The sequence below is a fragment of the Arvicanthis niloticus genome, chromosome 11, assembly GCF_011762505.2.
Source record: "Arvicanthis niloticus isolate mArvNil1 chromosome 11, mArvNil1.pat.X, whole genome shotgun sequence".
Taxonomy (NCBI): Eukaryota; Metazoa; Chordata; class Mammalia; order Rodentia; family Muridae; genus Arvicanthis; species Arvicanthis niloticus.
This window is the reverse complement of record NC_047668.1, coordinates 15,630,765-15,658,272: the sequence shown is the minus strand read 5'-3', so window position 1 is coordinate 15,658,272 and position 27,508 is coordinate 15,630,765. Positions and strand designations below refer to the sequence as shown.

The 27,508-nt window shown below is 38.8% G+C and overlaps 1 protein-coding gene across 3 annotated transcripts in view; it reads left to right on the top strand.

The window, feature by feature from the left end:
• Akap6 (A-kinase anchoring protein 6) overlaps window positions 1-27,508 on the top strand; it is a 423,485-nt gene that overhangs the window by 287,881 nt on the left and 108,096 nt on the right. For all 3 annotated transcript variants that reach the window (XM_076941872.1, XM_076941873.1, XM_034514536.2), the window contains 2 exons: window positions 525-673; window positions 17,243-17,363. In XM_076941872.1, the coding sequence (XP_076797987.1) occupies window positions 525-673; window positions 17,243-17,363 (270 nt within the window). The remainder of the gene's footprint in view (window positions 1-524; window positions 674-17,242; window positions 17,364-27,508) is intronic.

Here is a 27,508-nt window from a genome sequence, read left to right as displayed (position 1 = left end):
TTAGTAAGATAATAGTAAAGAGTAAAAAAAAGCAATAAATGAAGTATATTACCATTATTAAATATGTAGTAGAATTAATAGCAGGCCTTTTACTTCTCCCCAGTGAAGAAAATAAAAAGGCATTCAGAAAAGAAATAGACATACATGAAATATCCCAGTGTTGTGAATTGGAAGGAGACTTCTTATAAAAGCCTACGCATGCCAACACGAGGAAGAGTATTATTAAGAAATTTCATAGAATTTTTATGCAAAGTTTTTATTGTGCTGTGTTATGATCTCAGGAATAGTTTGTGATATTTACTGAGTCTTCTGAGAGTTCATTTATTCAGGTCATATTTTAAGAAAGCACTTCTAAGATTCAGATCTATAATGTAATTCTCTGATATGCCCAGCTGATCCCATTAAATCCAACCCGGCACCAGCATTATACTGATGTGAACAATTCCCTTTCTTTAAGTTGTTACACCTCACTTGAAATGCACTCCTGGATTAAAAGAGTGATTCTGCTTTGCTTCTCTCTCCAGGCTGAGGTTCAGCTCTGCTACCTGGAAGCGCAGAGGGACGCGGTGGAGCAGATGTCTCTCAGGCTGTACAGCGAGCAGTACACCAGTGGTAGCAAGAGGAAAGAAGAGTTTGCCGACATGTCGAAAGCGCATTCGGTGGGAAGCAATGGGTAGGGGACAATTCTTTTCAGTCTCACTCATCTACTTTTTCAGCAACATTCCTCCAGCAGGTGTTAGGCAGGCTTTCCTTCCCAGCTATCGGATAAGGAAAAGCTCAGTCAGGTGCTGGAGTTGAGGGCGGTGGGTTTTACCAGCCTCTGCCACCTAAGCCAAATCTTCTGACTTTTGTTATTGTCTGTAACAGACAGCCTTGTGGTTTAGGAGTGCTTTTGAGACTGTGTTTTATCCATAGTATTGGTCTTTCTTCTTCATAGATTATTTTCAAAATGTATATTCCCTTCCCTCCTAACATCTCGGTTTATGTTAAAGGCCGTTTATGAAATTTTTGAGCACCAGAATTTCATCAGAAACTCAGAAGAACATAAGACTGAGGTCTAGTAATTGTTTAGAGACCATGGTTTAGCCTCATACCTTCACACCAAGTCAGCTGGAATTATAGACTAGTTCTTGGCTTTTTTTCTTTTTTAATACTTGGGACAGGGTCTCACGTGATTCAGGCTTGACTTGAGCTCAGTGTACAGTAGTGGCTAACCTTGAACTCCTGATTCTCCCATCTCTACACCCTGAGTCTGAGGTGAATGCTACTGTGCCTGGAAGGACTAACCCCTGTGATGTTGATAGTGCATGAAACAAGGCAACTGTGTCTGTGCTCCATGGGAAATTTTATTCAGCTGGAGATATCTGGTTCCTCATAGATGCGATCATTTATCCACAGTCTTCAATAGTTGTCATGTACTTAGATATTTCTGAATGCCTGTAAAGCTATACAGACATTGCCCAGTGCATTTATATGTTTCTCTATTTTCTAACTCAATTCTAACATTCAACAGATGATCATTGAAGAGCAAAAGTAAGGATGAAGTTAAATTATTTCATAGTTTTAATAAGCAATCATCTTTTTCACTTTTATACTTGGGCTAGGCAACAAGAGATAGATATTATTCTCTGAGGTTAGATTACATGTTTGTGGTATGATATAAATCTGTGCAAATAACACTGCCCAGAATATTCCCCGAAAATATTTGCAGCAGCAAAGACGCCTATTCTTGTACTTGCAAGAAGGGTGCAGTTTTTGTCTTTTTGAAGACAGGGTCTCACTATGTACCTCTGACTATCTTGGAACTCACTACATAGACCAGGCTGGCCTTGAACTCAAAGAGATTCACCAGGCTCTGCCTTTTAAGTTCTAGAATTAAAGGCATGCACTACTACAGATACCTGGCTTGCATTTATCAAGTGCTTAGATTTGTAATGGACTTATAAAGCTTATACAATGTTGAGGGTTAAATTAGCCCATAGATTAGAGATTATGTCCTGTTATTAAAAAAAAAAACCTCAGAGTATAAAAAATATAAGATAAATATTAGATACATATTTGTTTAGAAATGAGAACAAATAATCCATATGATGTTTTCTACACACAAGACCTGCTATATATTTAGTTGACTCGTGCTACTTGACTCAGTAGACTCAGAATTTTTCTATTCACTAGAGGGTAGGAACAGCAGCAATTGAGAAGGGAAAAAGGTTGAATCTCAGAGCATGAACAATCAGCTGCTTTGAGGCCTTAATGTACTTTAAGTTCCCCAAATGCCTAAGCAGTCTCCGGTGTGCATGCAAGCTCAGGCTTTAGGTCACACTGGCATGCTTTCTAAAAGCCTGGGGATTGAGCGGCACCGCGTGCTTCTGACCTCAGATTCCAAGGACCCAACCTGTGTACTCACTCTGGCCTCCATGCATCATAAATCTACCCTGGGAATTGCTTAGCTAGTAACAAGCATTGTTCTGGGTTGTGGGAGTAGGTGAACTTTCCTGATAGCCTTTGTTTATGCTCCTTAGGGTGCTGAAGACTGTTCATTGTGCAGAAATTTAAGAGCACACTGAAGGAGAGCCAGCTATTTAATCGCAAAAACAGAAACCTATACTGCCTTGTAGGCCCTGTTTACACACAGAAAAGCACTGTTTGAGAAATCCCTGTGGGTGAGGTTATCTGAGGTGTCTTGCCCCCAAGACCCTGCTCCCACAGTCAAATCTGTAATTCAGAAGCCTTACAAACACAGCCTTGTAAAATTACTTATTCCAATGATAGATAAACTTCATTAACCATTACAAAGCATGAGTATTGTTTCATGAAAGCAAACGTGATAATAGCGTGGGTTTTGCAGAGTCTATATTGCAAATGTGCATATTCAATAGGCTAAAGAGGACATTAAGCCAGTAACCCAACTCCTATACTTTCATTTTCTCCCCATTCTTACACACATGCCCAGATGCTATGTTATACTATAGTTGTTATACTATGTTATACAATGTTATACTATGTTATACTATATGCTATAGTTGTACAAGAATACTACAAAGAAAACACAACTGCCACAGTGAATGGTGTTCTTAAATTTCTACAAGTTTTATGTAAGAAAAATATTTTTTTGAAATGAATTGATAATCTCTCTGGCTTGGTGTTTATTAGGATGGCATATCAGAGTTAATACCCAACTATCAATTTTGTGCTTAGCAGTCTTGGGTGGATGTGGTGAGAGGATTTTCCTGAATGCAAAGGGCCATGTTCTGTGAGAGCGCATGCTCACCTGTGGGAGATACATATGTATACATGTAGGCTATCCTATCATGGAACCATGACTCCTGGATGGCCTGCAATATATAAGTCTTTGTGACTCTTCAGGGGAATAAACACCATTACTTTTACTTTTTTAAATAAGAAGCAATATTGATTGTTTTGGTTTTTTCAACAAGCAATTCTTCACCGAGGGTCCACTATGTGCATGGCTTGATGCTCAAAATGTGACTCACCAACAACCTGCACTCTGTATGCTTCATAAACAGGCACCAGCTCTTTTTTCAGGTGTCTCTTCCTATAAAGGGGTTATGTGGTTTCACTGTTCAAGTAGTATTTAAAGTGTAGTCTATTGTATTCAATAGCTATGTACTTACTGAGAAAACTTAGTTGATTTTTAGTCATGCCTTCTGTTCAACATATAAATCAGGAAATTAAAACACCCAACAACTGAATGATCCTCTAGCCCAGGATAGAAAAGTTAAAATGGAACTATTAAACACACACACACACACACACACACACACACACACACACACACAGCTCAGAACCTTGGGTCATGAATATAATGGTTGCTGGGCGTGGCTGGTGCCTGTTGTCTCAGCGGGAGAAAGAGACAGATTGTATTTGAGGGTGTTCTGTGAAACAGCAAGATCCTGTCTCAGAAACTACCACAAGCAAAGAGCAACAACAAAACAAAAACGTAGACAGTTTAAAAGTCATATTATCTCCTCTCTAAGGGTTTGAGCTGTACCCTGGACAAGCTTTTTAACACAAACCCTGCATCGTGCAAATTCCATATTATATTAAACTTACCATGGAAAAATGCAGTAGTCTGAAGGAGGTTTTATTCCACAAGGATGTCTTTGGCAATGCCCTGCAAAATGGTGTGTGTGGTGAGTTCAGTTACTTGAGGATGCTAAGACTGGAAGCTCGCTGAAGCCGAAGACTTCAAGAGTACAGTGACAATGTGTCCAACATGTGGAACAAAACCCTCAGAAAACTCAAATTCACTTGTTAATTTGACCACCATTGTTAAATGTTTTCTGTAGTTAAGCTTTGTGTGAAGTAGAGATGGGGGAGAAAGTGGGATGAGCTTTACACAGTTTAGTTGTAGGAGCAGGCAAATCTACAACCTAAATGGTAAAGTATCGAGTTAGAAATATGAGAGGGTTAGAGACCGGCTCCTGGACAGCAGAACTCAATTTGGACTGTGCCCAGGAGAACAGGAGCAGATCTGAGAAGACAACAGAGAGGGTCCTGGAGGTGAGGGAATTTCTCAGTGTAATCTGAAAAGTGCTTGCTGAACCAATACCTACAAAGTCAGATCACAGCTTCATGTTTCGCTGTGCAGTAGGAGAGGGGAAATTGGGTTCTCAAAACTGATGAGATGGATTCCTGAAGCACAGTCATGTCCAGGCATTCAGTGCACTTCTTGAATCTGGTATCCTGCCTGGCACGTGCTAGGTGCTCACACGAATAAGTAGCCGAAATTGATGTGGAGCCAGCAAAGGTCTAGAGGGTCAGTAACTAGATCATTGACGGTCCCTTACTCTTGAAAGCAAGATAGCAAGCTGAAGAAATGGAGAAACACATTTGAGAAGGAGGTTAACTCCAGCTCCTGGATTTATTCATTGTGTGTGGTCTTGGCTACGGTCACCAATGGAACCTTAAAGCCAAAAGCATCCCCTTCCTCCACTGCTTGCCCCAAGTGCTTAAGATTCTCATTCTAAGGCGGTTTGGAGTGGGGGTGGATGGGTGGAGTAATGATTAGGTCGAAAACTCATTACTTACTAAGAGCCAGTTTCAGTTTTTTGTTTAGAGTGTGCTCTCTGAGACAGGAACATCAATGCCTCCTACGAATTTGCTAAAGCACCTTCTCTAGCTTTCAATTAATCCTATAAATTTGGAAAATATGGGAATAGGCAGTACAGTCATCCTAAGTGAACAAGCTTCCAGAAATCATTTCTGGAAGTTTGGGAAGCACTACTTTGGACAATGAAAGTTTTTTTTTTTTTTTTTTTTTTTTTTTTTTTGGATTAGGAATTAATATAAAGTATGCTAAAATGATGGAAGATTGAATATGTAATAAGTAGACAGTCCTCTGCGGACTTTGGGATAAAGAAAATGAGAGAGGGAAAGGCACTCTGATGCCCTGGGTGCAAATGACTTTGGTGTTACTAAAGACTTAATGCATATCGAAAACTTCTTAAACAGTGGCCATGCAAGAAGACATTGGTGATATGAAGTCAATGACATACAAAGAATTTTGATAGGCAAATATAACCCAAAGGAGAATCACCCAGGCTTGGAAATAAAAACAGTAAAAACCATGTTTCCCCAAATGAAGCATCTGAAAATAGCTAGAACAGTCAAGGAAGTTCACCATGACACGAGGTGACAATGTTCTAGAGGCTGGGGAGATGGCTCAGTAGGATAAAATACCTGATTGGCAAGCTCAAGAACTTGAGTTTGAATCGACAGCCCCCACATAAAAACTGGGCATGACCTTGCAGCCCTAAAACCCCAGCACTGGTTGGGGGTGTGTGATGTCAGAGACAAGTGGATCTCTGAGAAGTCACAGGCTAGCTCAACTAACCAGAACAGTAAATTTCCTGTTCAGTGAGATACTCTGTCTATGGCAATAAAGTAGAGAATGATGATACTTTGGGTTTTTTGTTTGTTTCTTTGTTGGTTGGTTTTTCGAGACAGGGTTTCCCTGTGTAGCCCTGGCTGTCCTGGAACTCACTCTGTAGACCAGGCTGGCCTCGAACTCAGAAATTCGCCTGCCTCTGCCTCCCAAGTGCTGGGATTAAAGGCGTGCGCTACCACTGCCCAGCTATGATGATACTTTGTATACCTAGAATTTCTAAAGAATAAAGAATATTTAAAAATATGTACCTTCTTACCCATGATATTAGATATACTCAGAATGCTTCTAACCAAATAATATCTATCTCTAGGGACAGTCCTGTGTTCTCTCTAATCTAATTCAATGAGAACATGTACCAGGATAAAAACTGAGACTAGAATTTCAGTGGCACTATGCTCCTTTATGGCTACACAACCTTCATTAAGACATTTAACTTCTCCAAGATTCATTATTGGTATATAAAGTGGGAATTATTATCATACTGTATTCATTCAGGAAAATTTCTGCAGCAAGAAAACATGATGATTTATAAGAAAATACAAAAATATATGTGAAAAACCAGTTAATTAAATATTTATTATGCAAATATTGCATTTCTGGGAGTATCGTGAGCTACTAGGAATGCAAAAGCGTACAAACGATTTCATCTCGAAAGTCTGGATGGAAGGACAGAGAGACAAAGAAGAAAGGAGAACCAATGCCTTAGATAAAACATTAAAAATTACCAGACTCAATTCCAGACATCAGTATTACAGGATTATTGACACTGATTAGCGCAGCCTGGCTTGGAAGGGTAAGGGAGACATAGGAGAGAAAGGAACGTTTGGGTTACATGAAAAGATGTGTACATTGTAGTAAGTGGGAGAGTGGTGGTTGGGGGCTGCAGCTCTTCAACAGTAAGTAGGCAGAGGGCATACACTGAAGATAGCTGGAGAAGCACACAGAGAAGGTTCCCAACTCTGCTTGCTTGGTAAGGAGAGATTCCCAAGGGAGATTTGAGAAGATATATCATTATCTTCTAAAGTATAAGGCTTCCCCCACATCTGGAGGAAATTGAACAATGTTTGTTGGAAACTGGGTGGTAGGAGTGGGGGTGGCGATGTAGCTAAGGGTTGTATCTTATACCAAAGAAAATAGAAATGTCATTCTCTCATCATACTAGATTTTAGCATAAAATTTCTTCCCAACCATATATAAGTTATTCCTGCACCTCGGCCTGAATGAAATGGCAAAGGGCTAAATGTGTGATAGAAAAGATGAGAAAAAGACACGCCTCCTGATTAGTGCGAAAACACACACAAAATGCACATATAACACCCTCGAAGAGAACTGCTATTGACAAGCGAAAAGAAATGAATCACTATTTAAAATATTGCTTGATTAAAGACCAGGTTTGTTTCTCTAAATTAATTAAGCAATAAGATACAGTAAGTGGCTTTAAACACCTGAGAAGAGAAATAAGCACCCTGGATCTCAGTGCCTCGGGGGATCTTCTGGGTTTCTACTGAGCAATAGGACACATATTTCTATCCAGTTGAATGCATTCTGCTCCATTCAACACCCTGCCCTCCGAAACAAAGAACATTTTTAATTTCTGCTTGATGAGTATTTTTGGAACCTGCTTATATAAAATATTTTCTATGGGTTTTCCACTACTCATCCACTAGTCATAGAAATGAAGTACTTTGTCTTACATGTACCAGTATTGAAATTATCTTTACAAATGAGTTAATTCACTAGGCATCTTCAATAAACCATCTATCTTTCCTGCATTCTTACTCCTTCTGATTCTTCTTCTATCCCAATATAATAAGTAGCCGATCAGTGTTTGATTCAGATCCTTTTGGCTCCTTCAAGAGTGATTAAAAGTATTAAAATGAAAAATGTAGTCAGAGAAGCAAAAATAGACAGTCTCGGTGTTGTATGCCTGTCTACCCAGCTATCCAGGAGACTAAAGCAGGATCACCAGAGCCCTGCAGATTATAAAAATAGGACGTTGGGTGCTAAAACCTACAGAAAACACCAGCCAAGAGAAACATGCTCACTTGGTACCACAAGTCTATGTTCTTTGAATATGTAAGTTCCTTAAATGTACAGAATTAGGTAGTTTTCTTGTAATGTTCTAACCCCATCCATACCAGGGGCCAATGAGCTGCAAATCAGAAAAGGTTGGAAATTTATTTTGCAAGGAGGTATGACTTCAAAGTTATTAGTTAACAGTAGAGTTAACTAATAAAGATTTATGTATATTGCTTCTGTCTATAGATATTGATAGGTGCCGAGAAGGATAAAGTGCTAACAAACCTTGAGAAGACAACTTGGATAAACCTGTCCAAACACACGGTAGTGTGCAGAACAGAAATGTTTTAAATTTACAGTCTTTGGTCATTCTTCTACCTTCTTCCTCAAAGGATTTGAGTCACATTATAAAATTACTGATAATAAGACAAAAAGCTTCATTACAACAACTTAGGCAAAAAATAAAATAATTACATGAAAAATTAGAAGTGAAATATTTTATGCATACCTTCGAGAATGGCTGTGGTTTGGCACCAGGAGTTCCACCCTCCAAAGTAAAGATAAAATTTCATTTCATTATCAATGCACAGTCTTATAAATTATATATATATATGTATATATATACATATATATATATAATTTGAAGCAATATCTTACTAAGATTTGACATTAATTTCTCCTTGTTATTTGAATATGGAATGTCTTTGACATGTTTTTGAGCACTTGGTGTCCAGTTGGTGGCACTGTTTTGGAAAGCTGAGGAACCATTGAGACCTGGAGACCTAGTGAGCAGAGGTGGGTCACTGAGGAAGGGCCTCACATCCACCATTAGTTCTGTACTGATTCCCTACTTCCTGGGCCAGTGTCCACGTGAGGAATTTCACTCCATGGCCCTCCTGCCATGGACTCATTCCTCCATGCTTTCTCTTGCCAGGACAGAGTGAAATTCCCTGAACCATTGGGTGAAAATGAATCTTTGCTCTCTTAAGTCACTGCAATGAAAAAGTACCTAACATACTTTCCTATAGGCTGTTCTGTTGTCTACAGCACAGGTATCAAACCCAAGTCCTTACACATACTACAGAAATGTTCTGTCACTGAGAACAGCTATTGTTCCTTAAGTGAAAACAAGGCCTCTGTGTTACATCTCTAGAGAGAACTAAATCTTAGAGCAGTTTTAGGAGGTAAACTGTGCAATAATGCCTAAGGATATAAGAGTGGTGGTATAAGTAACTAAGACCCTGAGTACAGCACTCATTGAGCAGGGTCAGCCTCCACAGAGACAAAGTCCTCTTAAATGAGTGTTCGCTATCAGGATATGGCAACAGGTTGTTTATCTCATCTCATGACTCAGAGGTAAATATTTCCTATTTAACATTCGATAACTAGTGATACCTAAAGTAGGGTGGACATTTTTACTAAGAGGTGAGCTCCTAAAGCCACAACCAACATGCATACAGCTGGCCTGGATTCTGAGCCCCATCAATGCACACAATAATGGAAGGCTCATTTCTTTTTTTTTTTTCCTTTTTTAAAATTGGATATTATATTTACAGTTCAGATTTTATCCCCTTACCCTCCTTCACCCCACCACTCAGGAACCTCCTATCCCATCCCCCCTCCTCATGCTTCTATGAGGATGTGCCCCCACCTATCTCCCACTTCCACCTCCTCACCCTCGAATCCCCCCCCACACACACTCAGTGTTCATCCTTCGTGGGACCAAGAATCTTCTCTCCTACCTATGCCTGACAAGGCAATCCTCCCCTTCATGTACAGATGGAGTCATGGGTCCCTCCCTATGTGCTCCAGGCTGGTGGTTTAGACCTTGGGGAGCTCTGGTTGGTTGGTATTGTTGCTCTCCTCATGGGGCCACAAACCCTTTCTGCTCCTTCAGTCTTCTAACTTCTCCATTGGAAAACCCTTGATCAGATCAGTGGTTAGCTGTGAGCATCAGCCTCTGAATGTGTCAGGGAAGGCTCATTTCTGAAAGAAAGAAGGAAAGAAAGAAAGAAAGAAGGAAGGAAGGAAGGAAGGAAGGAAGGAAGGAAAGAAAGAAAGAAAGAAAGAAAGAAAGAAAGAAAGAAAGAGAGAGAAAACAGTCTAGTGTCTCTTGATTTGCCTTCAGAAATATAGGTTCTTCCTTCATTCTCCCAAATTTTTCTAAAATTCTTCAGGAAGTTTTTCAATTTGTTGACTTATCTGAAAATTTGATCAAGAGTTTCACTTCCTCTCGGCCTTACAGAATCCTGAAAAGGCCAGAAAGAACACTCAGAGAAATATATGTGGGCATTTCTAAATATATGGATTATATCTGTTATTTCACTGATAGGTGTTTGTGAACAGGTGGTCGATGGGGAAGGATGACCAATTATAAACAAAATTATAAACAAGTTTCTAGTCTTGATTTTACTTTTCTTAGATATTTTCATGTATACATATATATGTATATTTGGTTATATATTTAAACATACATATATGTACACACACACACACACACACACACAGAGAGAGAGAGAGAGAGAGAGAGAGAGAGAGAGAGAGAGAGAGAGAGAGAGAATTACTGCTGCTGGAAAAACCTCCATATTCTTTTTTTATTTATCAATGGCAAAATCAGGCTGCTTGTCTCCTGAGGATGTTGCTCAGGATTTTCATTCAAAATAGTAAATTATTGTCCACACTTTAATATTTCTAGAGTGGCAAGGGATTCCATGTGCAACTGAGCCCACCAGGGTCCACACCTGGAAAGCTACATTGAGTGTGTAATGATATGACTGGGCTGGTCGCACTGTCATAGCCCACATCCGTGCTTCTGATTCTGTATGGAACAGGGACTCGTGGGAGATCCTGAGCTGTTATTAGAATTTTCCTTCAGTAAATCACTTACATTATATTTTTGTAACATTTTCTTACCATTTCCTTTTATGTCTCTTTTGAAAACCAGGAGGCAAACTTCTCTGCTCAAATAATGTGAACAATAAATGCTTAGTGAATATCTGGGGAGAGACTCAATATGCAGAATATGTAAGGAAACTTGCGTCATTTAATAAAACTTTTAGCGTAGGAAGGTGGGTGATCTTTAGACATTTGTTAGTGCAAATTAACCATAAAATATGAAAACTATATGCATATGTATACATATAAAGTACATATATATGAACATTGAATACTCAGCTTAAGGTAAGAAACGGCTATTTTTGTATTATCTTCTCTTCAACCTATAATGGCTCTAATACGATGATTTCTTAATTTGGTTGTCTGTTTTAATCAAAATTCCTCAGTGGGCCAAGTTAAGGCCTCATATATTCACACACACCTTCCATTGATTTCACTTGGGTGACACTGTATCGTTAAAGCAAAGTTTAAGTTGAAATGTTGAGTTAATGATGCCCACTTTAAATACCAAAGGCTGAATGCATTTGTGTATTAAACACTTAGCCAGTCAAACAGAATTCCCATCAGGGGTTCAAGAAAACAGTATTTCTGAAACTACACTAGCCCTACAAATATATATTGTCATTCTATCTACAAGGGATGTGCCAAATCCACCAAACCAATTTGGTAGTCTGTCTATTTTTTCTTTTCTTTTTTTCTTCTCTTTCTTATTCTTTCTTTCTTTCTTTCTTTCTTTTTTTTTTTTTTTGATTAAAAAAAAGTCTTGGAATCTTTTTTAACAGTAATATGGGTAGAGTTGAATGGTGACCAAGACACTCAAATATCATTTTGGCAATCAGCTGTAGTTATTAAACCCAAACAATTAATAAATACTGAAGAGACATTATTTGTACATTTCTCAAGGTCATGTCTCTTCTCTCTGTTTATCCGTTGTGTTAGGTTCTCCAACTGTCCTAGTCACTGTTCTATTGCTGTGAAAAGACACTATGACCAGGACAACTCATATAAAAGAAAGCATTTAATTGGAGTTGGCTTACATTTTCAGAGGTTTGGTCCATTATTGTCATGGTAGGAAGCAGGGCAGCAGGCATGGCAAAGCATGGTGCTGGAGAAATAATTGAGAGGTTTAGCCTGATCTTCAGGCAGAGAGAGAGAGAGGAAGCTTGCCTGAACTTGGCATGGACTTTTGAAACTTCAAAGCCCACTCCCAGTGATACACTTCCTCTAACATAGGACCATACCCCCTAATCCTTTTAAATAGTGCCACTCTCTGATGACTAAGCATTCAAATATATGAGTCCAGAGAGGCCATTCATGCCATCATAACTACCAACTAAACACATACTTGATTCTACATTTGTCTAGCAAAAACTGACTTTAAGTTACAAGACTGTTTATTCCCATGATTAAACATTTAAACCTCTTAAAATGGAAATATTATATTTAGAACAGAATGTCTAACTCTTAAGACCTGGGGATGAGACAGTGGAGGAAACGTTGCTTAGTATATGTGACCACACATCCAGTTAGGTTCCTAGCACTGCAAAACAAACACAACTACTTTCTTTTTTTTTTAATTGTGAACCAATTTAATATAGGTATACGACAATTTAAAGAAAGAGTATGCCAAGGAATATTTAAGTGATATGGTCACTTCGTTGTACTTTCATATATCCCATGTGAATATCAATGTTTTATAACATTTTCACAGAGCATGGAACATAGTCTTAGAATAAAAGGCAGATATGTTTTAAGATTGTTTAGAAACCTAGGAGGTGAGCTAGGGGAAGAGTTCATACCTGTCTAAGAATGAGCAGTCAGATTCAATCGCTCTCTCTCTATATATATACATATATGCAGTGTGGGTTAGTTTGCTTATAACTCTAGCATTAGGGAGGCAGACCTGGGAGGCCCCTTGGGACTTACTGGCCAGACAGCCTAACTGACTTAATGAACCCCAGTTCAATGAGGGTTTAGTAGGGAGGAGAAAAAAGGGGAAATGTGATTATATTATAGTCTTAAAATTAAAATAAATAATTCAAAATGTAAAAGAGATGCTAAAAGAGCATTTGCTCTGTGAGTTTCATGTATTGATATTGAGCATTTTATAAACAAAAGTAGAGACATTTAAAATGCATCTGTTAGTTGTTAAATTAAAACTGTGTATTTCATCTCAGCATCAATAGATATCTTTAATGAAAAATAACCATTTTCCGAAATCAAAAATCAAAATAGTAAGAAGAGGGAAAAAAAAAAAAGAAAAGAAAAAGACTCCTGCGGAACACTGCCTGCGGCGAGCCTGAGCACCTGCACCCGCGCATTCGTCCTCACGCATGCGCACCCTCACAGGCATGCACATTGCTCCCATCATACGGTATATAATCAAGGAGATGAATAATGGGTTGATATAATAACCTCGATAATTATCAATAAAATTTTGTAACAAAAGTCTCTCTAAAAGAGTATTCATGTACTCATAGGAATGTAATTCCTTATAAAAATTCCTGCCACTTAATGATTACCGTCAGTTACCCTGTCCTCTTTAAAAGGAGAAACCTGGGTGATTTTGCTAGAAAGTCAACAAAAGAACCTAGTTGTGAATTCAGCTGATCAAACTGGCTTGTGCTTCAAGGGGATAAAGAGCTGCCAACTGGGTCTGTGGTGCCACTGAGAAGAAGTCACGAAATGAGGCCCTTCCATATACCATACTGTAGCTGACAGGCTACTTCAAATATATTACCTCTTAAAATTAATCAAATACGTTGAAAAACGCATATGTTTGAAAATAAAGATAAGAAAGTTTTAATGACTCCCATGCCCACAAGGTTTTCTGTGATTGTGTGCACATAAAATTGTAAACCTTGCTGTATGTTTCCTAAGAATTAACAAAGAAATTCAGCAATTTCTGATTTGCCACAAATTATTTATTTGATTTCACTAAATTTGGAAAAATCTAAGGTTTTCCCATAAGTTTACAAATTAATACATGGCCAGTATTATTAGGCATACATGCCTTTTTGAAAACTTTTCTTGTTTTCTGTATTAGGACTTCGTGATTTTTTTTTTTTTTTTTTGAAACATTGGTGCTAACTCTACACCAAAGAACCAAAATGTGTTACTAAGGCATTTACAAAATTACTTGTGAAATAGATTTCGCAAATGCAATATCAAACCTAAATATCCTTAGCTGCAAAGAAAAGCCTATCTTGAAGATATGCAGAGTATCTTTGTAAGGCTTGTCCCTCGTGCTCAGGTGTGGACTGCCAACTCAAAGCTGTGTTTAATAGCACTAGAGAGCTTGTTCTAAGGCCCTTCGTAGGGAGACTAAGAAGAAAGAGTTTGGCAGGCCTAGTAAAAGCCAGTGGATAACTTGCCATGTTTCAAAGCCTTTTATCATCTTGCATCTATTTTATATTTATTTCAAGTCTATTCATTAGTAATTCTCTCATTCATAAATTTTCTTTAACTTTTGTGTAGAAAAATGGATGAAAGGAATAAGGTGTCTAATCAATTGAGTATTAATTATGTGCAATGGTTTAAATAAACAGCTGCATCCTTAAAATACACTGAAGGGGGGAAACTTACTCAGTAACTCCCTGCAAAGTGCAAATTAAAATTACTATGAGATTTAATTTTATCTCGATCCAAATGGCTAAGGTTAAGAAAACTCCACCCTGGCTTCTGCTTCAGTTCTTGCTCTGAGGTTTCTGTCTTGAGCTCTTGTCCTGGCTTCCCTTCGAGATGGACTGTAATTTGTAAGCCGAAATAAACACACTGCACCCTGGCAAAGTTGCTTTTGGTCATTGCGTTTATCATTACAGAAACCAAAACCAATCTAGAACAGCTGGGAGAGTAGGAAGAAAAGAATGAGTTTTAAGATCAGCATTGAAGCTTTAAATATATGATAGCCTCCTAAATGAATTCATTTTCCTTTGGGAGTAATGTCTTAGTGGATGCTCAGGTCTTCAGATCTCCTGTTCTCTTCCATCCTTTTCTCTAAAATGACAGCTGAGCAATGAAGGTTTACATGACCTTGTGATTCTTGAATGCAGTGACTAAACACAGGCTTTGGGTACAAGCTACCTGGATTCTCAGGCAAGCTGCACCCTGTGGACAGCTGTGGTTGTTTTACTTTTTGTTTTATCTTGGCTTGGTTAGGCCTAGAGGAATTCTTGCTGACTAAGCCCCATCTCCACCCTCATGGATCTTCCCAGTTTTCTAAGAAGCCTTACATCACATGTTAGATCCGCACCTCCCAGCCCTTAGGTTCACTGCGCCTTTGTTGCCATGGAAACGCCTGTGCCCAGTTTAGCCATTAACTTTCAGAAATCTTGGAGTCTTCTCTTGGAGGAGATTAGGTAACAGGATGTCAAAGGGAGCCCTAACCATCTTCCATCTGCACACTCCTGCTTATTGCAGGCACAACTTGTCAGACAATCTCCTTCCTAGCAGGAGATGGAGCTGAGGGTTCTGTGTTTTCTGCTTCCACCTCAACCTGCCTCACAAGCCAAGAACTTTGGCCAAAAGGGAAGGGAAAAATACATCAGAGTACCTACCCACTCCTTCTATCTCTCCTTGGTTCATGTTCTCAAAGCCCACTTAGATGAAGAGCTGACCGTTCATGCTACCTTCTTGCTCCCTTTGCTTTTAATATTTCTCTGGATCTTTCTCTCCAGATTTTGTGGGTGATATTTCACTTTTACTTGATTTTATTGGTAAAATATTAGAAGGTGGAAGGGGTAGGAAATGGTAGCCATAATTTAGGATACATTTCTAAGTGGCCATTGACTTAGTAGTTATTCTTTATCACTCATAGACTTAACTTTGAAATCCTGATGATTTATTTCTCTTTCTATGATAGTTGATTTGCTGTTGAATATTTGAGTAGAAATATCAATTCAGATTGCACAAGTATACTGGAAATACCTTGCTACTCAGAGGGTGGTCCAAGCATCAACAACGCTTGCTAGAAATGTAGAATTGCACCCTGTTCCCCAAGCATGAGTTAGTACCTTCACTTTTCTAGAATCTTCAACTGTGTCCATATCTTCATTGAGTTTGAACACGTGGTCCCAGACCACCAGAGGCCTGCTGAAGTTCGTGTGTGCATCGGCTACCCATGCTGCTGGCATCTAGTGAACACTCACTAATCAGTTCCACAATCAAGAGTCTTTATAATTATGCTAAAACAATTAAAGCAAAATAGACAGCTCCAGATCCAGTTTTTCCACTCCTAGATCCACCTTAACCTTGTTTGACATATTTACTAAGATTAAGTATACAGTATGCATTTTTCTTGAAAAGCAGTCTAACACAAAGAGACGAGAACACAGTGGTAATGAAATACCCCACTGCCTAATCCACACTAACAGCTGGGGTCACTCTATGGGCACTAACGGAGAATCTGCTTCAGTGAGTTTGACAGAACGGTAGCATTTCTCTTAGGCGTGGTTTGAAGGTAGGAGGACAAAGTCATAGTTTTCATCCTGTACTTTCATTTTCTGATCACAGTGTTTTAGAAGAATCTGGGCTTTACTTATTCACCAGGCTTTCAATAGAGAATCACATTAATCCTTTTAAGCTCCTTATTCTAATGATTTATTTTGTTGAAAACCATAGTGTTCCTCCTTTGAATTTTAATGATCGCTGGCTATTCAAAGATTCATTGTTTTGACTTCCTGTCCTTACCTTTGTTTCCTGCATGTCTGTGGGGAACACCTGTCTAATACTGGATCTGCCACTGGTTCTCACTGGCTTACCAGAGTCACTCAAGCCTATCTCTGAGTGTTAAGTTGAAATGCTAGCTACTCATCCATGACAATAAATGTAGGATGTATGTTTGCAGAGATGGGCAGGTAGACAGCAGAGAGACGGATGAATGATTGAGTCATTTTCCGGTGAAAAAAATATTTTGGACTTGTTAGCATATGTTATCATTGTTGAAAATCTGGAAAATAATTTAGTAATAAACACTGAAGTGCCACATCTAGGAAATTTAAATGAGAAAGCAATTTGGGTTTTGAAAGTGCTGTCTTTACCCCAATTCCAGGACTATAAAAACTTTGGCAAATTGCTTGCCCTCTACTTCTCAGCCTGCCAAGGGATGGTGTGCTTCTTTTCAAGGATGTAGTCATGGTTTCTTTGTTTAGAAAGGGGTAGTAGATGATAATAGCCATGATGTGACTCAGGAGAGAGTACAGGAATTACAAGTCGTGCTTTCAAAACCTAGGAAGTGGCTCAGTCACAGCCCTGTGTTCCTGCTTTGTCCTCTGTGAAACCACACAGAGGATTTTGCTTCTCCCTTTACAGGTATTCACCTAGGAACATCCTGGGTTCTCAAGAATATATTATTCTAATATGAGATTTTAACAACTACACTGTATTTATGCATAATACATTTTTGTGCCTTATCTTCAGGCTTCTGGACTTTGATTCAGAATATCAGGAGCTCTGGGATTGGCTGATTGACATGGAGTCCCTTGTGATGGACAGCCACGACCTGATGATGTCAGAGGAGCAGCAGCAGCATCTTTACAAGGTTAGAGCTACCCTTCCTGCTTTTACTTTGCTGTGGAAGATCTGATTAGCCTGACAAGTGTCTCTCTCAGGATATCTTTGTGTTCATTGTATGTATCATGGTGTCTATTAGAATTCCCTCCCCTGTCCTCAAACTCGTTTCCCTCCCTAGTGTGCTGACAGGCCGTACCGACATCATAATTCCAAGAAAGTTCCCTTTATCACATCCTGTTTGCTGTAATTCTAAAGAAGGACAAAGCTTTATCTTCAAGACCAATAACAATAAATGAAATTGCATTAATAAAAAGACTGAAAGCGAAGCATAGATGGGCTGGTAACATTTAACAGGATGTATTTTGATTGGAGCACTCAGGTAGATTCTGTCTACCCCTCAGCTCTTCTCAGAGAAGAAAGAAATTTGCCTTCATTTTGACTCGTTATTACCAAAGTACAGGGCTCATACAATTTAAGGTATATGCGTGATGCATACAGCAGGCTTTCTCATTAAATCTGTGCATTTTCAGGTGGTTTAGGAATTCTTGCTTGGAATTCATATTGATTTCAGATAATCCATCTGATAACTATTATATTGCTTCCATGTCTGCTAGATCCCCCTTAACCTAGAGTGTTTTACCAATTCTACTTAAATAGCCTTAGAAGTTCTTATAAAACAATCATGTGATTTTTACGGGGGAAAATGGCTGTAAGTTTCACAGTCCCTGTAAAGGCTGTGGGGGAAGGAAAAGGGACATTCTACTGAAATATCAGGCTGCAGTAAATCTTCCTCATTTAAGCAATTTTTATTGGAGTAATTCTGACAGTTGTCATCCTTGAATTGCTTTGAGCATATGGCATATTTCAAAGAGCAGATTGTGAATCATAAAAAATAAAATTAATAACTAACCACAGAATCAGCAACAGTATAATGACAAGAAACAACTACCCTCTAGCTTTTTAAAAATTCTTATAGAATAAGAAGTATACTCAAGGTCAAATAAAAGTTATCTTCTTCAATTTTACCATTTTAGGTAACCTTTCTTTAATAAAGTATTTTAAATGTTGTCTCCTCTCATGAAAGAGACATATACTTTAACAGAGTCTGATTGACATTAATTATTGTCCCTTGAGAATCATCTTAGTTAAGAAAAGATATAGGTTCCCTATGGACTTAGTAACTGGGGACATTTTACTCTCTGTAGAATTCTGTATAGCATTGATGTCTTCTAGTGAGTTTTCTGTTTTCTGTATGGACAACTGTCCACACTACCCAAAATGTTTGCCAACACAACATTGTTGAGCAACACTTTCCAACTCATGTAACTAAAGTCTGGCTATTTCACATCTCTTGTCAGGACCGGAAATTACATATGAAAAAATGCTTAGAAACCTATATTAATTCAGTGTTAGAAAAATATTTTATTTCTAAAGCATCATCTCAGAACTTATTGGAATCACGTTGCAAATAACATTTCTTTTCTTCTTGAAGCATTTTGTATTTTGCCTATAAGCCACTATTTTTCTGAAACAGTGCTGTTCTTTGTCAAAATCACAGCCATATAATTTACATCACAATTAATAGGAAATCATTGAATGAAAAAAGCAGTTGTCTTTTTTCTTGCGGTTTCCTTGTAAGTGCTTCGCCTGAGAATTCCTGTCCTGGCGAGCACTGAGGGTGATTATTCCACCCACTCAGGACGTCTAGATTAAAATATTTCTCCAAACATTTTCCATACAGTGTGCTTTCATCGGTGACTCAACCCGTCACTGTGCCTCTGCTTTTAGGTGTTCAACATAGACAGATATTCTCTTTGTGTTTGGTTTCGTAAAGGAGATATAATCAAGAAGCCAAGGGGGAAATGCTACAGGTCTGCAAGGATCTTGACATGAGTCCCAGAGAGTTGTGAAGATCTAGAAACTTCCAAAGCAATCCTGGGGATATGGAATTAGGGATTCTGTAGAAGTGTGGTTTTTAGATTAGGAAAAAAAAACTGACTGAGAATTGGTCTGAGGTCTTGCTCAAGAATCCCCTAGGGCTTCCCAGGTCAAGGCAACATTGTCAGTACCCGAGTCCTGTGTTCAGATCCACTTTTTGGGAGAAACCACTTTACTGGTGACTTATTAGAGGGGAAGCTGTAGCCTATTGCTCAAAGAGACTCTTGACAGTCTGGAGCTATTTCATTGCTCCCTGGGTCTTCTTCCCTTTAAAATGCCATCCGACCACCCTGAGCATTTTTATCTTCATAATGGCTTCTACCACCCCCTGCCAATCAATGCTTTATCAAGCTTTTTGTTAAAAGCACCATTGGTGTTTTGAGTTTTGGGGACTATGTGTTCCAGGAGAGAATGTTTACTATTCTTACTCCTGAGCTGTAAGATTATCTGAACCCACGTCAGAGGATTTCTAACCTATAATATGTAACCTGTCTTCATTTCTTTTTACATCTTTTACAGTGTATGTGTGTGTGTGTGTGTGTGTGTGTGTGTGTGTGTGTGTGTGTGTGTGTTCTGCTTTGAACACATGGAGGTCAAAGTGTGAGAATTTAGTTCTTACCTTCTACCAGTGGGAAGAAGCCAGGAACCAAACTCATGAACTCAAGCTTGACACCAAGTATCTCTGCTGAGCTATCTTGCTGGCTTTTTACTTTTATTGAAAGTGTTAACATCTAGCCAAGCAGTAGTAGTACACACCTTTAATCCCAGTACTTGGAAGGCAGAGGCAGATGGATTTCTGTGAGTTTGAGTGACAATTTGGTCTACAGAGAAAGTATTAGGACAGCCAGGACTACACAAAAAATCCTGTCTTAAAAAATAGGGGGTGGGTGGGTTAACATCAAGAGAAATGCCTTTCACTTATGATACACACACACACACACACACACACACACACACACACACACCAAGCATGATAGTGTGTGCCTAGTAGTATATGTCTATAATCCTAGCTAGAGTAACTTTATGGGAGCATGCCTGATGGCATGTGTGAGGTCTTAGGTTCAAACCCCAAATGACTATGAAAAGTGGAAATGAAGCTCATCCTGTGTGGCATAACTGAAAGGATAACTGTGCAATTTCTAAAGTAACTCTAGAGTTGAGTGAAGGTAACTTAACGGTTAAACGAGCAAAGGTAAGGGCAGCTGTTGATCTGGCTTCCATCCTCCATTGCATCTGAAGCCTTTGCTTCTGTTCTTGGGTGGCTATGTATTCCATCACCCAGCTCTGTCCCTGGCAGAGATGACTGTGTCCAGATTTATGCATTGGTGTGGTCCTAGGTGAGGTCCAGCATCCATACTTGGGAACGTCAGGTTAGAGAGAACCTAGCCTTTGCAGCACTCAGAAAGCAAAGCTTACTTAGCACTTTTCATGGTGCTTTTATACTCCGGTCTCTGCTAGAAAGTCAGCTACCCTCAGCTTCCAGATGTGGCCACATCATTCGGCACACCTGCCAAGTGGGATACTTCTTGTTCAAGGCTGTTTATCTGAAGCCAGCCAAACACAAAGGAACATATACAGGGACAGAAGGGGCTAGGATAGGCAAAGCATACATTGACACGAGATGACGGCATTTACAGCCATGAAATATAAAGCACGTTTTCTGTTTAAGTCATTTCCTGTTTTCAGGTTGTTAGACATTTAAGATCTTCTCTTTCTAATTAATTTTACACTACATCATTTTGAGAAGAACTCAATTCTTACTAAAAGTTAACTATTCACTGTATTACATCTTCTTTTCCATTTTGAGTTGGTAAGATGTATCACCAGCATTTCCCTGCCCCCTTCTCTTTCTTGCCCTACCTCTGAATAGGAGTCCTCTGTGTCTATTTTCTAATAAACGCTGGCAGTGTCTTCAGCCCAGAAAATACAAACATCAGCCCTTCTTGTTTTTTCTTCCTCAATCTGAGAATTGCCTCCAAGGAGAAATTGCTCCCACCCTCTCAGGTTCTTTCTCTCCGTTCTTTCTACTTTCCTAAGTAGGACAATTTAATTTGTCAAAAGTAACCACTGTGATTTCGAAAGTTCAGCTCCTATTTGGACTAGAGTTACGGAGCCAGAATTCATAATACAGGGAGCTGTCATTCTGCTGGTCTGCTTGTGCATTAACTATTAATGGAGAAATATTTAAAAACCCACTTGCAAAGGAAAAGCTCCATTTTTTTTTCATTTCTGCAGATCAAAGGTGACATTATTCTTGGGCTCGAGGAAGCTCTGTCACTTCCTCCCTCCCTACACATTTTATAGACTGAGTGATCTGGGAATCTGTCATGGGTGGGAGAGCTGAACTCTGCTGCTGCAGCTCTCCCAGCAGTCAACGCTGACTTTGGAATGCCTTAAGGGTGCACCCCTTCCTGGACCACCTGACCCCCACCAGTTTTACACTACCTACCAAGCACAGACAGCAGAGTTCATCATAATCCTGTGTTGATGTATTAACCAAAGGAAGTGTTAATCTCAGGACTCAGGGTCAGAGGTTGGAGTCTGGTGAATATTGTTATAATCGAACAATAGTTACTTTCAGATGACATCAATGGGTGTGTGTCTTGAGTGAGTCCCTTAGCTATTCCACAACTATATTAGATCATATGATTTCCAATGAGCTAAAAGTAACTCTCCCAGCTTGAAAACAATCTCAAACAGATACCCACCAAGACTTTAATACGAGGAAATTTACAATGAAATTTTTTTTGTATTTAATTTTTAAATTTTGTTATTTTATTTATTATTTATATATTTACTGTATAGTTATACATTTTATGGAAACAATACAAGTTTTCTGTATTTTTCTCCATTAGTGTCTGATCTAAATGTCCTATTTGTTAAAAAAAAAAAAACTATTTGTTTTGCCTAATAGTTACTGAATGTATTGATTAATTTTTATGTTTATAAATTTCAGATTGTTAAGAATCTTCATTAAAATACTCAAAATATTTAAAAAGATACCAGGAGCAGTAGCAGCTACACAGGGCGCTATGAGTGAAGAATCACTTCAACTTTATTATTCAGACTGGGCAGCATAGCAAGACTTCATTTCAAAGAACGTTTTAAAGTAAAAATACAAACCAGAACTGGGGAAAATATGCACAGACTAGTGGCTGCTTTTGTGTGAAGAGCTGGCATGGCTGCCAGAGCTGCCGTAGCCTGTCCCATCCCTCACAGCTGCAAAATAGAAGTTTGAGTTTCCTGGTAGCAAAGGCAAAGAGGGAAATATGTTTACTTACACAATACTTATTTTGTATAAAAAAAGCCATAAAAATGCCTTTGAAGAAGCTAGGTCATTGGACACATATATGTTGTCTCTTAAAAGTATTTATTAAGTGTTTTTTTTTTACAAGTAAAATTGCAAACATAGTATTTGTAGCATCTGAACTAATGTACAGTTCAGTGACTTAGTCGCTAAGTCAATGTCAGATACTTGGAGCACAGACCTCACCAAGAGACTCCTGCTGATGAAAGTTAACCAGGCAAACAGAGGCAACAGGGATGAATTAAAGTGATCGACAAATAAACATGGATGAAAATGCTAGGTAAAAACCCAAACAGCACTCGAGACATAACAATGAGAGAGCTGACTTGGAAGTAATGATTAGGGGAAAGGCTACATTCGGAGTTCAGGAAAAACAATACTGTAGAGAATTCAGGTATGTGTTTAAAAGGCTTTGCAACTTTAAATGCGTGTGAAGTATGATTATATATTCCAAGAAGTAAGAAATACAGAGTAAAAGAAGACAAATGGGACATACTTGGCTTGGTATCTTACGACAGCTGATGCCAAAGTGATGTTGTCATTGCTATGAGCTGATCATAGAAAACAGATTAATCACGCCACGCCTATATTTTATAAACTCACGAATATCAACCCTCTGGAATAGATTCCTTTTATTTTGCTCTGGATGGAGCTGTTGTAAATAATTTCAGATGTTTCTTGATACTCTCATGGCTAAGCTTGAGGTCCTAGAACTGGATTGCATATCTGCTTCATGGTTCAGGCTGTGTCGACTGGGCTTAGGGTTAAAAAATAGCCACGATGTATATTTTTTCATAGGTTGGTTTATAAAATAGAAATGTGAATTGAAATTTGAATTCTGATAATTGGGCATCATATTTGGATTTCAGTACCAAATTTTATGTTTCAATATTGACTGTACCAAATGAAACAAATAGTAGGTCATTCAAACAGGGGAAGTAACCACAGAGAGCAGGCACACACACACTTCATGATAATTTTCATTTTACCTCATTTCTAGTTGATTAATTGGCTAGCCTAATTGTATGTTACATTAAAACTCCATTAAGATAAGAAAAATATGCTTAAAATCATTATAATATTTCAAATAACATTATCTGGTCATTTTTAAAGTGACCAAAACTGAATAAAATCCACCCCGTCTCCACTGCTATCTAGAAATGAACTTGTTCCATTTCTATTAAAGTTCAAAAAGCCCTTAGATTAACTGTCACATTAATTTGGGCATTGATGAATCACTGTTCGATAGAGATACTCAAATTTATATTTTTCTCTTTTTAATTTGAGAGCGAGCAAAACTCTTCATGAAATGTTTAGGGCAAAGGCAACCGCCCCAGAGCAACCTATGAAACACGGTTCCTGCTGGAGCCTCTACGTCCTATTTGATTCACCTTTTTTAAAAAGGGGGAGGGAAAGAAGAAAGATTTTAAAGAACAGGATGCCAAGAAACAGTTGGCTCTGTGCAGAGGTCGAGGAAGGGAAGTCCCGCCAGGAGTCTCTGTCTCCAGTGGTGAGCTGCTGTCCGGAAGGTGCGCTGGCTCTGGGGCTGGCCCTGCGGCATTGTGGCGCTGTTCTCTCTCTGGCTGGCCAGCTCTGGACTAGAGTGGATCAAACAAGCTGTGGGGGAAAGTTTCCCTCATTTGCATCACTTCTAGACAGCCCTGTCGTACTCTTTGCTGACAGGAAATCACTGTCTTTGTCACCTTTTCTCAGGGCCCTCCTTTTGGCAGAGATGGGCCATGTGACCACGCTTAATCACAACAACAGGGCTGGCTGGAGGCTCTGACATGTTTTCCTCCGCACTTCAATAAATGGGGTAGAGGAGTCAGTAGGAAATGACTACATTAATTTTATAGTGAAAAAGATAATTAACACTTGAAGGCCTGATGCTCTTACGTGAACCTATGGAGCTACTATTCAAATCTAAGTAAATGTATCAAAAACTTGTGAAAACTATCTGCTTTCATTCTTTTTTTTTTTTTTTTTTTTTTTTAATCTTGAATAGTGAGAGCTAGGCACATTGGAGAGAGAAAAAGAGCGAGGCAGGAGAGGGAGTGTTTGCATGTGAGGAAGAGAGAAGTGGAGGAAGAAGAAGAGGAAATCCTAGCAGGCATTAGCTATGTTTGAAAAAGCAACTTAACTGGGCTAACCCTTCGACTTTCGGGGCTGGAGGCGGGAGCATGTAAAACACCGCCTGAATGATATGAATAGACACGGACAAACAAAAGCAGCAGTGTGCTCCTAGAAAACTGTGCTTAAAGGAGTTTCCTTGGCAACAGAAATGCAGTTCCAAAAGTAGACAGAACTTTCCTCAGAAAACATACTATTAATAACAACCTTCCGGAACAACTTGGAACAATTTGACGACTTGGCAATAACACTGCCAAGTGTTCAGCAAATTAATCTCACACGTAGAGTTTATATTTCTCTTGTCTGTGGTTCTGCTGGACCCCACCTAGTACTCTGCTTTTCAGTGGCTCAAGAGTGAAAAAAGTATTTCTGAATGCTGTCATGGAAAAAGGAACCCAAAGAAATCTCAGTGTCCAACATCACTGGCCAACGGTTGTGTTCGGCCTTGGGAACCTACCAAGAGATCTTAGTTGGAGGAGATGAGTGTATTCCGGTGAGAGCTGCTACAGGAAATCGCACACTTTAATCACCCTCTGAATACCTCCTTTCTAATAAAGATGCTTCCTGGAAAAAGACTTAACAAAGGGTTAACATCCTGAGTCTGCCTCTGATATGAAGCCCATTTGAGGCCATAGACTATATAAATGTAATGTCAAATATGGGCTGACTGCTAGTTTTTAAAGAATCATCATTTCTTGTCAGCTCAGAATGGACTCATCTTGGGTCTACTTAGCCAAGGGGAATCATTTGAATTCTCCTAAAGGCTGCTTGCCAGCTGAGAGTAGAATGCTCCCCTCCTCCGACCTTTCTTGAATCCTTGGATGTAAAGGTTAAAAGTAATCAATATCTCATTGTGCTGCTTGGTTTCAGGGTAATAAGTAATAACCATCATGTTAAATCCAAATGATCCAAGATTGCACCTAAATGAGCTGACCCGTCAGAGAGGTGGTGTTAATTGCAATCAGGATAACCAGGAGAGTTTGCTAATAAAAGTTTGATTTAATTGTAAAAAGAAAACCAAAATAAAACAAAATTTAATCTTTAACTTTTTGAAAACTTTTACTTAATTAAATAGAAATGTATTATCTGCTTCTATGTTAAGCTGAGAGCTTTGGCACCATGCCTGGATGTTTGTAGATTTCCTTCCGATTTCTATAAAAGTCCTAACAAGAAAGGGCACCGGTTTCACTGACTTCTTTGTGTCCCAATACTCAGTGAAGCATATGAATTTTAGATAAATGATTTAATGGAAATATCATCTACCTATTTTTTAGCACCTTCCAATTTTAAATTACTTACCTTTACAACTTATATTCATTCATATTTTGACTAATCTGGTTTAGAGCTAGAAAATTATATGATGTATGATTAAACTTTATAGACTGCGATGGTATGAGTTTGGGCTTGCTGTTTTCTTAAAAATTAGTAGAGTGCCAAAGCGTAAATATGAAAACCAAGTAGTCTCGTTGACAAAGGGTAGTGATCTGCAAATGATAATAATTAGGTTTAGTGCACCATGTGGTTATATCAGGACGAGATTGTCTATAACCTTAATAAACAGCACTGCTTTAGACGTATATGCCATTGGATACAAACATTTGTTTCTATTATGATTCTATGTAGTGTAAGGTAAGAATCAGATCTATGGGGGCAGTATTTTATTATTTCAAAAGAAGTTCAAGAATTTGTTCAGAATAGGTGGTCAGCCCCAGGGGGAACTCTGAATCACAGTGCCACCAGTCACGAACTTGCTACCCTGGTTCCACTTGTCCTTGTCTCACAACCATGTCTAACTATACAAGGAAGAAGGTTAAATGTCCTTTAGTTGGGAGGGTTTTGTAAAATGAAGTGAATATTGAAGGTCAACAGAAGACTTCAGGAAGATGGATCAAGTGCAGATTTCTACTTTTTCATAAAATAAAAAAGGGACTGTGTTCCCAGGAATGTATGTGTGCTTGAGTATGTCCATATGCCATGAGATGGGAGTGTCAGCTCAGGATCCATGAGCCTGTGAGGTGCCATTCACATCCACACCATAGCCATCTTTACAGAGAACACAATGGACCTGAGCTGGCTCTCTATTCATCAGAAGCCTTACATTTTCTAAGGCGTCTTTGTACTCCAGGGAAGTCCTATATTCTGTCAGATTCAGAAAAGCTATATCTGAAAATATTTATCTGTTTGGGAGATACAGTAAAGGCAAGAAGATTCAACCTTGTGAACCCTGTTTCGCCAAAGAAAGCCCCCTAATACTCCATTGGAATACCATTTATGGAGAAAGCACTTTCTAGTGCTGTCAAGGAAGCAGTTTCAGTTCTCAGAAATAGGGGCATTTCTCAGCATCTTTTAAATAATGTGGACTTTTTAAAAGCTCATACATTCTTAAATGTGTAGGCACTTCTGTGACACTGTATCTCTAATGAGGTACACTGGGGCAGGATAAGAAAGCAGTGCCATTTCTGCTGATGATTTCATTGATTTGCACGAGACACAGAACACATAGACACACAGGTCTACATACATGTATATGTACATATTTTTTTCTGAAGGAAACACCCATCAAGTTTATACTCTACTGCTTTCAGGTTTATTTCAGTTTATTACTAAACTTCCTTGTACAGAGATAGGATGTTTCTCTGGAAGAGCATCCCTGCATCCTGAGACTCATCTGAACATACTATTCAGCTGCTTTCCCTAGTTGATTCCATATGTCTGTAGACATTAGCATAAAAAATTTATGATTGTGATATTCCTCTTGTCATGTTATCCATTAAAAACCGAGAAGCTTGTGGCAGAAG